Consider the following 14,882-nt stretch of genomic DNA (forward strand, 5'->3'; position numbering starts at 1 on the left):
CACCAAGGGCACCACAGCCCAATTGTTTTTGGTGGCCATCGGGGGTGGCACTCACAATCCTGGCATTGTTGGAGTCTGCTCAGGAACCCAAAGATCTGAGGCTCCAGACAGCGTAGCCCGGGTGGGAGCAGAGTTTTGTTTACTGCTCCCACTCGGTTGGAGCAGAGTTCTGTTCTCTGCCTGGGAGTGTGTGGCTAGGGTATGTCCACACACTCCTGGGCAGGGAACACCAGTGTCCCAGACTGGGTTCCCTAGGACACTGTTAAGTATCTGGCCTTGGGGACAGGGTGCAAAGTAGCGATACCAGCTAAGGGAGGGGATCATCAGTGACTCCACGTATATTTTTCTGGATGTAGAGATGGAGGTGGCACATGGGACACTGACCTCCAAACTCTTCAGGAAACCTATAGCAGTTAACTCCCTGCTCATTGCCCTGATTAGGCATCTGCACCAACTAAAGTGGAGTATACCTTATAGTGAATTAATAAGAGCTAAACACGATTGCAGCAATGAACATGATTGTCAGGCATAAAATGACTTGTATGGTGACCAGGTTTAGGGAAGGTGATTACCCTGAATGGATACTTAACAGTGCTGTCACCAGGAAAAAATCCAAATCAAGGGACATGATCCTTTTGGCCCTAAAAAGTCTAAGACTGAAGATGAAAATACCTTCTGTTTCATTACCACATTTAAAAGTGTGAGTAGCACTGTGAGCAGAATACTTTATGAGAACTGAAATCTCAAGTGTGACTCAGTCTTAGGAAATCTGATTAGCAATAAGCTATCTGTAACACATAGCAAAAGCAGATCGTTTACAAACCTTGTTGTGCATGGTGATGCAACTACCACCACTGCACAAAGGGGCAGACCATTTGAAGAATTGAGGGGTTTGCATTTTTGTGATAAATGCAAAGCCTTCTTCAATTCCAAGAGTTGTAGGGAGTTTGTAAAACCATATCACAACCACAAGAGGATCCCACATTTCATCACATCATTTTGTGGTGTATGTGTTGGAATGCCCATGTGGGCTCAAGTATATGGGTACCACCATACATCTGGGGTGCGAATGCATGCTTGAACATATGCGTGTCATCACTAGCAAAGATCTGTACTACTTGGTTGCCAGGCACTTTGAACAACAATATCATAGCGACCAGAAGCTTTTAAAATATTATGGTATTCAAAAAGTAGAGGTCAGTCATAGGGGGGAGAACAGCGTACTCCAAGTACGAAGTGGAGAATCTTCTGGCATAATTGATTTAGACACCAAGCAAATGAATGGTCTGAACACAGATGAGGAATTATATATTCACCTAGATTGCACCAGTTGTAAAACTGAATGCAAAATTTGATTGCCCTTTATTTCGAATGAGCTTTGTATGTTAAAGTATTTGGTACAGTTCTGCAAAATTTTGTTTTGAACAGCAGTTTTTGCCCATTTTTTTTTTCTTTTCTATTTTTTACTTGGGAGGAGTGGAAGAAATTCTCTAATCCTTGCTGGGTGAGGAAAGGCTTCCTCGGCTGAGGCACTCTCCCAGCCTTTCCACTGGTGAAGAATGTCTTGGGGTTTACCTGCTTTCACATTTTCAGTAGTTTGGTTTATTTATTATTTTCACCACTTAGGGCTAATGTTGAATTTATGTGCATTGTGGCTAATTTAAAGTACTAGATAGTGAAGGAGCATATCTGGTTATAATGCAAAATGTTTAAGGTGGGGCCTGAGTGGGGATTGCGCAGACACTGTGGTTGAATTACTGTTCTTCACTCTGTTTATTGTCAAGACATTGTACATGTTGCCCATTTTTTTATGGTGTGGAGATGCAGCATTATACCCAGAGGGGCAATATTTAGTGTTTGTTGATTTCAAAATTTGACCGTTACATTTGGTGACTTATGTTCCTTTCACATGGCTTCATGTCCCCCGAAGAATATGAGCACTTACAAGCAGGTGATTCAAAGACACTGTCCACTTGGGCACAGTTATATTACCGTTAGATTTATCATGTTCCTATCACTGATAGACTTTGATATGCATGTTATTAAATTTGATTTGCTTATGACTACCTTGAACACAGTATGTAATTGAATTTATCCCCTTGTTGGACTTTAACTGTTTTCCGGGTATTAACCTTGTCAAGATGGCCAATCCTTATGCCCTATTACGAGAACCAGGAAGGTCCAACTTCCTGCAACATGAACAATTACTCCCTTCAACGCAGACACCCTTGCACTATGGTGCAAGGATGCCTGCATTGGCACAGGCAGCCTAATTTAGCGCCGGCCCAGGGGGAAACTGAGGGCTGTGCCGTATTCTTCTAAATACGGCACAGCCCTGCATTTCAAAACTGCTGTGTTATTGCAGATTTTGGCTCATCACTGCGCTGCGCCAGTGTCTTGTAAATCTGGCCCTATGTTTTAATTTTTTGTTAAATAGTGGCTCAGTTTCTGAACATGCAAGCATGAACAAGGCTGCCAGGCTGCAATGTGTTGCATGAACTGGTGTTGGTGATCTGAATAAAGGATTATGGGCCAGATGTACGACCCCGAGGTTTGTGACTCTCAATTTGTGACTCATTTGCCAATCGCAAATTGGGAGCCGCAAAACCATATGTACAACAGTGCACTTCACACTGTTTGCAATTCACAATGGGGTCGCAAACGACCTACCTCATTCATATTCATGAGGTAGGTTGCAATTTGCGACCCCCATTGGGAATGGCTGCACTCATAGGGATGGTGGCCTGCTGGGACGGCAGACCACCATGTCTGTGACTGCTTTTAAGTAAAGCATTTCTTTTTTAAATGCAGTCCGTTTTCCTTAAGGGAAAATGGGATGTATTTCAAAATCAAAAATGAAAAGTTCTCTTCTCATTTTTTCAGAGCAGGCAGTGGTCTGTGGCAAAAAGTGTTTTCGCTACCATTCACAAAGGGGAAGGGGTCCCTTAGGGACCCCTTCCCATTTGCGGAAGGGTTAGCACCAATTTAAAATTGGTGCTTACTGCAATTGTTATGCGACCGCATTCACGGTCACAAAACAACCGTACATCACACTGCGACTTGCACTGTGACTCGCAATTAGGAAGGGAATGCCACTTCCTTATTGCGACTTGCAAACCATTTTTGCGATTCAGTAAATAGATTACTGAATCACGAAAAAGGGTCTGTACATCGCAAAATGCGTTTTTCTTGTCACAAGTGGTCCGATTCTGCGAATCGGTCCGTTCGAAATGAGGAAAAAGCTTTGTACATGTGGCCCTATGAGCACAGCCCTGAGTGCATCAGTGAAGGTTAAGTATTATTCGGTTTTGGACAGCACCAGTGAAGGAAATGCATGAAAGATAAAACCAGGCAGATACTACAGAGGGTCAAAAAACGAATTTGTGTTTTTAAATAATAACAAAAAAATGAAGGCGGGCAAATAATACACGGTTTAAATATTGACAATATTGATCATGCTTTTAATTATATTGGAGGCATCCAATTGCGAGCATCACTTTTTTCGATATCACTTAAACCTGTTGACCCACTTTTAGTCTCTGAGTCTATGCAGGAATATGAATCTATACATATAGAAATAGGAGAGTTAGGTCTAGAATCACATAATTTGGCAGAAGTTGAAGCTGTGATTTGTCCTTCGTATCTACCGCTAGAGCAATTCTACAGGACAAGCAAACTAATGAATTATTTAAAAAAAATCTGAAATACTGATGATTTGCATGAACATGCCTATCTGTTTAACTTGGTCTTCAGAAATGTACCGGGCATTGCCTTTTCAAAATTCCACACATATAAAAGTCTCACCTATAGAATGGACAGACTTCTCAGCCAGGGTAAGACTGGTTCCATTCTGGTAGTACACATGACAAGTGTAAGTGCGATCTTTCGCCCATTCCTCCTCAGTAAGTTGCAAGCTACAGGTGGAACGAAATTTTCCAGGTTTCAAAACTGTTGTTGAGTTGGCTGAGCAGGAATGCTTCACTTTGTCTACCAGCCAGGTCATGGCAATCTTTCGTGAGATATAGCCCTCTGCTATACAGAGCAGTGTTTTATTGCGTAGTCCTTCAAGTGTGTAGAGCACAGTCAATTTGGGAGGGATTGGCTTTTGTCCAGCTAGAGGAGAAAAGGCAACACTGGAATTACAGGAAATCAAAGAGTAAAACAAAAGAGCTTTATTGCATTTGTGCATCTGGGACTGCATAAGTACAATCTGAAAAATTGCTGCTCAAATAGCAACTTGTTTATTTTTCATCTACCATTAGCAAAATATGGACAATGGCCTGTTCCATGAAGGTACATTATTCAAACAATACAGAAATTATTTCGCAATGATGTTTCTACTGGGAATAAGCACAAATATTTTTTGCTTATCGTACCTAATCAATAACACACAATCTACTCTTTTTTTATGGTCTGGCTTGACAGTGCAGCTGTCACCAGGCTCTTGACAATCACTAGAGAGGGGCTTTGGCTTCACCCACACCATGTCAGAAGTACATATCTTGATAGGACAGCCGTTGAGTGCTTCCACAGAATAGTGATTGTCCTCCAGGTAGCTGTGATCATTTTGTTTATTTATCCGGCTGTCTGAACTTGAACTTTCAGGGGCATAAACATGAAACTGAAATGCTGTAAAACTGTTTTAGGGAACTATGGGCCAGATGTAGCAAAGTTGGGAATTGCGACTTGCAATTTGCGAGTCGGAGCGACTCGCAAATTGCAAGTCGCAATTTCCAATGCAGAACGGTGTCTCAGACACCGTCTGTGACTCGCTATGGGGTCGCAATGACCCACCTCATCAATATTCATGAGGTGGGTCGCAAATTGCGGCCCCATAGCGAGTCTAGGCACTCGCAAACATGGAGGCCTGCTGTAGTCAGCAGACCTCCATGTTAGTGACTGGTTTTAAATAAAGCAGTTTTTTTTTTTTTAAGTGTAGCCCGGAAAACGAGCTGCACTTAAAAAAAAATCCGAAACCTTTAGTTTCGTTTTTTTTCAGGGCAGGTAGTGGTCCCTTGGACCACTACCTACCCTGAAAAAATATTTGTGGGTCCATTCACAAAGTGGAAGGGGTCCCATAGGGACCCCTTCCAAATTGCGAGTGGGTTACCATCCACTTGAAGTGGATGGTAACTGCGACACCATTTGCGACCGCATATGCGGTCGCAAATGGTATTGCATACCACTCCGAATCGCAAATAGGAAGGGAACACCCCTTCCTATTTGCGATTCTGAAATGCATATTGCGAGTCGGTACCGACTCGCAATATGCATTTCTGCATAGTGAAACGCGATTAGCGAGTCGCAAACGGCAATTTTTGCCGTTTGCGAGTCGCTATCCGTTTCCTGCATCTGGCCCTTAATAATTTAAGTTTGTCTTTCTCCGGCAGCAGCACAGATGGGAGGAGAGCAGCCATGTTGGATGTATTACAGTCCTATTATCCCCCTTCCATTATTAACTTTAGACTCCATAGGGTAGATTTGTGTTTGAGAGCAGTATGTGGTACCCAGGGCTACACTAATCAACAGGAACGTTTATGTATGACTTGACAGTGTAACTGTCAACTGAACTTATAGAGTCACTAAAAAAGAACTTTAACAGTAATATTGATAGACGGCCTTAGGCTCCATCCTCATGGTGATCCTCCTGAATGCAGGATTTTATTAGTTTGAATTTGTGTGCTTTACCTAAAAAGGACACCTAATATTACACTTTATGGTTTGTGGTAAAGCTTACACTTGATACAGGACTGAGGGGGCTTTGGTGGCAAGCCAATGACCATGGTTGTAGGCCTTGTTAGAGCTGTCAGCTGTTTGGTGTGTCTCTCCTGTCTTTTTGCCTTCTGACCTCCTGTTTTTATGGTGTTCAGGACTCTGGTTTTGCTGGTTTATTGTCTCTGCACACTTTATCACTGTGAATCAGTGCTAAAGTGCAAGTGCTCCCTATATAAATTATACTGTTGATTGGTTTATCCATGATTGGCATCTTTGATTTACTGGTATGTTCCTAGTACAGTTCACTAGAGGAGCCCAGGGCCTGTAAATCAAATGCTACTAGTGTGCCTGCAGCACTGATTGTACCACCCACATGAGTAGCCCTGTAAACATGGCTCAGGCCTGCCACTGCAGTGTCTGTGTGTGCAGTTTTAAACTGCCAATTCGACTTGGCAAGTGTACCCATTTGCCAGGCCGAAGCCTTTCCTTTTACTACATGTAAGGCATCCCTAAGGTGGGCCCTAGGTAGTTCCATGGGCAGGGTGCAGTGTATGGTAAAAGTGGAACTTTACTGATGTGTGTTACATGTCTGAACAGTCAAATACTGCCAAATTCTGTCTTCACGGTTGCAAGGCTTACCTCTCTCATGAGCCCTCATGAGGCTCATGGTCATATGATAACATGAGGGCTGCCTTTAGATAACTTTAAAGTGCAGATTCCCTTTGCGAGCAGATAGAAATATGGAGTTTGGGGTCTGTGAACACACAATTTAAAAATACAACTTTTAGTGAAGTTGGCTTTTAGAAAGTAGATCATTTTTTTGCTTAAACCATTCTGTGACTCTGCCTGTTCATGGATTCCCTTTCTGGGTCAGTTTGACAGTTGGGCTGTTTACACCTCTCCTCTAGACAGTGACACAAAGGGAGATGGGGTGTAACCTGCATATTCTGATGAGCCATCTGAGCTCGAGTGGAGAGAGGAGTGGTCACTTACACCGGAAAGGACCTGCCCTCACACAATGCAGTTTCCAAACCCCTGGTGTGTGTCTGTGTCCTGGACAATGATGGAACTTGCAAGCAACTGAGACTTTCCTTTGAAGTTTGCTAACATCAAAGGCAGAAAGGGGTAGAAGTATTGGACCCAAAACCCCAGACTTTTAGAATCTTTCTGGAATCAAGAGGAACCTCTGCCAAGGAGAACAGCTGAAGAGCTGGAGGAGGAATACTGTTCCTTGGCTGTGTTTCTTTGCTGTTTTGGCCTGCAGTTGCTGCTTCTGCCTTAAAAGAGAGCAGAGGGTGAACTTTTCTGTGTATCCTGCTTGAGAAAGTTCACCATGGTCTTGGAGTAGTGCTTGCCTCCTGTTGGTAGTCTCAGATATATCAAAGACTTCACTTTCATCTTCCTATAGCACTGGGAACTGTGTGCTTTGTGCTGTTCCAGAAGAAAAGCCACCACAATGGCGTCAACGATGCGGCTGGTCTGCACTGTGACCTGTGGACACTGCACTGAGCTGCACTGCCCTGCACCTCTACACTTACCTCTCCAATGCCATCATGGGATGACTTCACAAGCCACTGCTCACACCCACCGTGACCTGTGGGATCCGCACTCTGGCATCGCCTTGCTCACACCGCAGCCTGGGCATCCCCGATGACGACGCTACTGCTGACACCGATGTCATTGCCTGCTCCGTGGGCTGTGGACACCGTTTGTGAGGAACACGAATCACTGTGCCATCCCGCACTGCAGTCCCGGTCCACCGACGCCAGCACCATCAATTTCAGTGTCGTCAACAGACGTCTCTGTACGCACCGCGACCCGTGGATGCCATATGGAGTCTGTCCCGCACTGCACCGCCGACTTGGGCCTACTGAAGACAGCACTTCAGCAACAACAACGCCGCTGACTGCACGTGACCTGGTGACACCGCACATTGCACTGCCCTGCTTCACACCACAGCCCTGTTCCCACTGATCCTGCTGGACTGCATCACTAAGCTGCTGCCTGTACGGTGACCTGTGGGCACCGCACAACGCATTGACCTGCTTCGCACCGCAGCCCCGATGCCATCCACGCCAGCGTTCCTGACTTCATCAGCCCGGAGTTTGATCCACAACGCGGTTGACTTTAAAGGCCCGACGACTCCAGCAATGACTCCGGAACTGACACTGCAACATCAGCAATGCTGCTCTCCGGAGCTCATAACGAGGATCATGATGTTCTGCAAATCCAAAGGCACTGTTCGTAGGTCTTCCCAACACCGTAGCTGACCCGCTATGCTGTGGCCGGCCTGAACATTTGGTTTTGTTGATCATGACACTGTGATAGCCCCAGGTGGAGCTATCAACTTCAAGGAACTGTATTTTGAAGTTAAATCTTACAAAATTCATATCTTTAACACTCTAGGTTAGATTTGTCTAATTTTGGTCTTGTTTATATAGATAAATGTTGGCTATTTTTCTAAAACTGGTGTGGTGTCCTTCTGTAGTGTTTTCACTGTGTTACTGTGTGTTATGTGCAAATGGTTTACACATTGCTTCTGAGATAAGCCTGACTGCTTGTGCCAAGCTACCATAGAGTTGGCAGGGGTTATCTGAGTGGGTATCTCCCTTATCTTGACTAGAGTGTGGGTACCTACTTGAACCAGGTGCAAACTGACTGTCAACTAGAGATCCCGTTTCTAGCAGACCTTATCCATGTATGAAACATTATGATAAGGCACTAGGTGTGGCGTCTTTATTATAAAACTCATTTGTTAAATCCAATAAGTATTTAAGTGTTGATTGTTATGACTGTACTTCAAAGCCATCCAATAGGTATTTTGATGAATGGGTTCTTATAGATTACCATAATAGGGAATGGTTTTGGTGTTGGATACCCCATGTGACAAATAATGGATATGGAAGGTTTGCTCTGTAAGAATCCTTTTTAGGCCCTTATATGAGATTTAGTAATTTGCTGAGCTAACTGTAGGGAAGTTTGTACTGCTTTCCAATTTTTATGACTGTGTGTCTTATGGTTGCCTTATTAAAATGATTTTGTGCAAAACTGTGACTTGGTTATGCCAGTGGTTCCAAATCTGTGTGACGGGGGAACCTGGTGTCCCATCAAAACTAGCCTGGGGTGCCACACACATAGCACACAGTTGGTGAATTACTAAAGCGTAATTGGGGCACATATTGCGATGACACAGAGGTCTGTCTGAATCCACACATAATCAATTATAACATTTATAAAGGTATTCAATAGAACGTTATGACAGGACGTGTCTATTTTAGCATGTAGTTTTACTTTAGCACTATTTGGTCCTTCTTATGGCGATGGGTGATCTTGGACACAGTACATTTCTTTCATTGGAGCCTGTTTCTGGGTCAGAGTTTTTGGCTTACAGTCTGGACTGAATCTGTAGTGTGTGATCCATATCATGAATGCAGAAAGTACCTCCACTGGCACTTGTTCATGTGTGAGCTCAAGCAGTGACTCAGAGCCTGTAGCCATGCTGCTGTATGGCAGGCTTAGGGTGAGAAGCTGGCGCTTAGTAAGGGGCATGCTCAATTTCCAGCTCCTGGCTACAGAAGGATACTTGGATGACCAGGCCCCTTCTCATGGTGAAGGAGGTAAGTGTGAGGAGATGTACAATGAACTGTGTGTTTTAATTACCATGTCATGCTTGGTGTAAGATTCACTTTATCTCTGTGGGGGGTAGGAGGCTCAGGGACCACTAAACTGAATGTTTTTACAAGCATTCAAGCGGTGGGACAAGTTTTATAATAAATTGTCCACTCAGGTTGTCTCTGTACAGAATCTTTAAATGAGGTACATTTTACATTGACATGCTGGTCCAGTGTCTGTGTTTGATTTTGAGGAAATTGTGGTATGAATAAGGTTTATCCCATAAAAACAAGCCTCTTTTATCTAAAAATGTATTGAAATGTTCTGTACTTCTGCATCACACTGCTTTTAACATTTGCTGCTTTGGGCGCGAGAGGTGTTGGCATTAGGGGAGAAGTGTGGGTGGTGTGTTGTTTGGGTTTGTGGTTGTGTGTTCACCTCTATGTACAGCATTGATGCTGAACATGTTGTTTGCTTTTTTTCTGTTGCTCTTTTTCATGAAGTGCATGCCCTGATCACTGCATTCCCTCCCGCCTGCAGCAGCGGTTTGTGCTCGGACCTGCATTTCAGTAAAGAGATGGATGGGAGCCTCAACTGCTGCAGCTTTGCATGTGCGAGAAATGCAGGAATGGGAGCTGGGCTCAGGGCCCAGATAGCAATCTTGAAAGGTGCTGAGAGGCTCTTTCTGCTCTTCTTCTCCTTTAAGGCAAACATTGAACCTTCTGCTGCTGGAGGAGGAGCGGGTTCCTAAGAGTCAGGTGCAAGTCTGAGGGATGATGTCATCATTACATCTGTGATTAAAATGCCTTCATAGGCTTCATCTCAATTATTTTCCCTGAGAAAAATGGAAGTACTCCAGAGGCTGGGCTTATGTCCCCCACCCTCCAAAGAAAAGTAACATAATGGGGAGCCACGAGCAATGGTCTATAGGTCAAGGGAGCTGGGCGTTGAAACATTTGGGAAGCACTGGATTTTTGTGACAAGCTATATGCATGATTGGTGCATTGATAAATGCTATGTTTAATGCCATAGATCTGTTCTGCTTATTAATTAACTTTTATGCCTAAGGAAGTTGGTCTAGCTTGTTAATTGTAAAATCATTTGTTAAATCCAATAAGCCTTTAACGGTTAGTTGTTATCACATTGAGTGACAGACTATAGACTGGTATTTTATTCCATGTAATCTCAAAGATTGCCTTAGTAGGCAAGGGTTTTGTCATTGGCCTCCTAATGTGACAAACCTTACATGTTTTCACTGTGATGATTCTTGTTACGTCCTCTTGAAAGGAGTTGTATGTTGTTTTGTAAGCTGTGTTTTTCTACATATTTGACGTGCATGCGTAATGGTTGCCAGTTTATGTGTACTTTAACCCCTTCGCTGCCAGGCCTTTTCCCCTCCTGTGCCGAGCCTTTTTTTTTGGCTATTTGGAGCAGTTTGGGCTTAGTCCCTCATAACTTTTTGCTCACATATGCTACCAACCCCAAATTTGCGTCCTTTTTTTTCCAAAAACCTAGGCATTCTAGAGGTACACAGACTTTGTGGGTTACCATGAAGGAGACCAAGAACTTAGCCAAAATACAGCAAACATTTCGTTTTTTGAAAAAATAATGGGAAAAAGGGCTGCAGAAGAAGGCTCGTGGTTTTTCCCTGAAAATGGCATCAACAAAGGGTTTACAGTGGTAAGATCACCATCTTCCCAGCTTTCAGGAACAGGCAGACTTGAAATAGAAAACCCTTTTTATCAACACAATTTTGACATTTTTTGTGCTTTCAGCCTCCTTCCAGTTAGTGACTGAAATGGGTAAGAAACCAATGCTGGATCTCAGAAAGTTAAACATTTCTGAAAAGTAGACAAAATTCTGAATTCAGCAAGGAGTCATTTGTGTAGATCCTACAAGTGTTTCCTACAGAAAATAACAGCTGAAATAAAAGAATATTGAAATTGAGGTAAAAAAACAGCCATTTTCCTCCACGTTTGACTCTGTAACTTTTTTCTGCGATGTCAGATTTTTGAAAGCAATATACCATTACGTAAGCTGGACTCTTCTGGTTGGGGGGATATATAGGGCTTGTAGGTTCAACAAGAACCCTAGGTACCCAGAGCCAATAAATGAGCTGCACCTTGTAATGGGTTTTCATTTTATACCGGGTATACAGCAATTAATTTGCTGAAATATAAAAAGTGAAAAATAGGTATCAAGAAAACCTTTGTATTTCCAAAATGGCCACAAGATAAGGTGTTGGGAAGCAGTGGTTATTTGCACATCTCTAAATTCCAGGGTGCCCATACTAGCATGTGAATTACAGGGCATTTCTCAAATAGACATCTTTTTTACACACTGTCTTACATTTGGAAGGAAAAAATGTAGAGAAAGCAAAGGGGCAATAACACTTGCTTTGTTATTCTGTGTTCCCCCAAGTATCCCGATACAAATGGTACCTCACTTGCGTGGGTAGGCCTAGCGCCCGCGACAGGAAGTGCCCCAAAACACAACGTGGACACATCACATTTTCACAAAGAAAACAGAGCTGTTTTTTGTAAAGTGGCTAGCTGTGGATTTTGGCCTCTAGCTCAGCCGGCACCTAGGGAGACCTAGCAAACCTGCACAGTTTTGAAAACTAGACACCTAGGGGAATCCAAGATGGGGTGACCTGTCGGGCTCTGACCAGGTTCTGTTACCCAGAAACCTTTGCAAACCTCAAAATGTGGCCAAAAAACACTTTTTCCTCTCATTTCGGTGACAGAAAGTTCTGGAATTCAGAGAGGAGCCACAAATTTCCTTCCACCTAGCATTCCCCCAAGTCTCCTGATAAAAATGGTACCTCACTTGTAGGGGTAGGCCTAGCGCCCGTGACAGGAAATGCTCCAAAACACAACGTGGACACATCACATGTTCACAAAGAAAACAGAGCTGTTTTTTGCAAAGTACCTAGCTGTGGATTTTGGCCTCTAGCTCAGCCGGCACCTAGGGAAACCTGCCAAACCTGCGCAGTTTTGAAAACTAGACACCTAGGGGAATCCAAGATGGAGTGACTCTGACCAGGTTCTGTTATACAGAATCCTTTGCAAACCCTAAAATGTGGCCAAAAAAACCCTTTTTCCTCTCCTTTGGGTGACAGAAAGTTCTGGAATCAGAGAGGTGCCACAAATTTCCTTCCACCCAGCGTTCCCCCAAGTCTCTAGATAAAAATGGTTCCTCACTTTTGTGGGTAGGACTAATGATGGCAAAAGGAAATGCCCCAAAACACTATCTGGACACATCAAAATCATCAAATACAAAACTACCTGTTTTTGCGGGGGCACCTGCGTTTTTGGTCCTGGGCTCAGTAGCCTTCTAGGGAAACCTACCAAACCCAGACATTTCTGAAAACTAGACACCCGAGGGAGTCCAGTGAGGTGTGACTTGCGTGGATCCCCCAATGTTTTCTTACCCAGAATCCTCAGCAAACCTCAAATTTAGCTAAAAGAATCAAACTTTTCCCACATTTCTGCGTGGGATCACCACACTGGGACAAATTTCATACCACCCAATGTTCCCCTCAGTCTCCTGGTAAAAATGATACCTTATTTGTGTAGGTGGGCAAAGTGCTTGTGAAAGGGAAGAGCCAAAAACATGTCGATATTGAGGGGGAACCAAAGGGGGTCCAAAAGGGCAGTTTGCAAAAAAAACATTTTTAGGCTGACAAGTGCAGCAGAATTTTTATCGGTATAGATGAGACAATGCTGGGTGGTAGGAATTTTGTGGATTCCTGCAGGTTCCGGAAGGTTCCATCACAAAAACGTGGGACAAATGTGTGATTTCCAGCAAAGTTGGAGGTTTGCAGGGCATTGTGGGTATAAAAATGGTGCGGGTGCATGTGAAACACACTACCCTGGAATCACCCAGATGTTTAGTTTTCAGATGTGTCTAGGTCTTGTGGATTTTTCTACATGGCAGCGTCCCAAAGTCCACAAAGTGCAGCCTTCACCATTCCAAGTGGGACGATTTTGAGAGTTAGCCAAGCTCTCACGGCCCAAATGTAAAACCAAAACCTAAAAAAATCAAATGTCTTCTTGCTTGCTGTGGGATAAGATGTTTTAGAGTGGGGGAGAGCTGAAAGACTGTTACCCCCTTCAGTTGGTGTGGGGGCATAACCAGGCCCATACTGGTTGGTAGCCACCACCCCAATATTTTTTGTTTTTTTTAAAATTCCTTGGCATCTAGTAGACTTTCTGCCCCCCCGGGTGTGCATCGGGGTAATTGCCCCATCTGCCCACTGGTGGGCAGAACAACTTTGGCCCCATTTATTTGGGGTGGGGGTATGGCCATACCCCCACCCTCTTATTTTGGAAACAAACAAACTTCCCTGGTCTCTGGTGGGCTTTCTGTCCCCTTTTGGGGGCAGATATGGCCAACAGTGATGTGCCCCCATGAGGAGCAACCCTTACCCAAGGGGCTGTCCCCCTAAAGAAAACATATGCATACACACACACCAATCCCTTGTGCCTAAGTGCCTAACATAAATCGGCCGATCTGCCCCCAGAAATGGTCTAAATACAATTTGCCTAAGGGGTCGCTCCCCACCTCCCCAAAAAAAATAATAATAATAATTTCCTTGGTACCTAGAGGCAGAAATAGACTAAAATTAATTCCCCCCCCCTCCCCCGGGGAGCCACCCTTGCCTAAGGGGTCGCTCCTCTTCTGTGAATTTAGCCCAAAAAAAAGATCCATGGTGCCTAGTGGTTTCTGTCCCCCTTGGGGGCAGATTGGCCTAACAAAAATTGGCCGATCTGCCCCCAAGGGGGGCAGAAATGGTCTAAATACAATTTCCCCCCAAGGGAGCAACCCTTGCCTAAGGGATCGCTCCCCACCTCTAAAAAACAAAACAAAAAAAATAAATAAACCCTAAAAAAATGTATCCCTGACACCTAGAGGTTTCTGCCGTTCCCCCCCGCCAATTGGCCTAAACTAAATTCCTTCCCCTCCCCCGGGGAGTGAGCCTTGCCTAAGGGGTAGCTCCCCATCTGTGAAATTGCCGTTAAAAAAACACAACAAAAAAACTCCCTGGTGTCTAGTGGTTTGGCCTCATAAAAATAGGCCGATCTGCTGAAATGGCCTGAATATAATTTGCCCCTAGGGAGCGACCCTTGCCTAAGGGGTCACTCCCCAACTCTAACAAAACAAAAAAAACAGAAAAAATAGATCCCTGGCGCCTAGTGCATTCTGCCCCCCTGGGGGCCGATCAGCCTAACAACAATAGGCCGATCTGCCCCTAGGGAGGGCAGAAAAGGACTTGCAAAATATTGCCCCCCTGGGGAGCGACCCTTGCCCAAGGGGTCGTTCCCCTTGTGCTAGTTTCTTTTTCATAAAATATCCATGGTGTCTAGTGGGCATTTCAAAGGGAAGGAAATTCCTTTCCTTCCCTTTGAAGCCTGTCAGGGCCCCCATCACATGATCAGAAGAGAAATGCTTTGCATTTCTCTTCTGATTGCGCTGGAAGCTGAGTGCAATGGGGAAGTGGCTGCGATGGGAAAGTGGCCTGTGATGAGGTCAGCGCGAAAATGTGCGCTGAC

The 14,882-nt window shown here is 44.3% G+C and overlaps 1 protein-coding gene across 1 annotated transcript in view; it reads right to left on the bottom strand.

Annotated features, from left to right (window-relative positions):
- Window positions 1–14,882, bottom strand: part of LOC138302214 (uncharacterized) — a 219,562-nt gene that overhangs the window by 89,541 nt on the left and 115,139 nt on the right. Inside the window, exon 6 of the mRNA XM_069242546.1 lies at window positions 3,805–4,113. Within this exon, the coding sequence (XP_069098647.1) occupies window positions 3,805–4,113 (309 nt within the window). The remainder of the gene's footprint in view (window positions 1–3,804; window positions 4,114–14,882) is intronic.

This window comes from Pleurodeles waltl, chromosome 6 (assembly GCF_031143425.1).
Source record: "Pleurodeles waltl isolate 20211129_DDA chromosome 6, aPleWal1.hap1.20221129, whole genome shotgun sequence".
NCBI classification, from domain to species: domain Eukaryota; kingdom Metazoa; phylum Chordata; class Amphibia; order Caudata; family Salamandridae; genus Pleurodeles; species Pleurodeles waltl.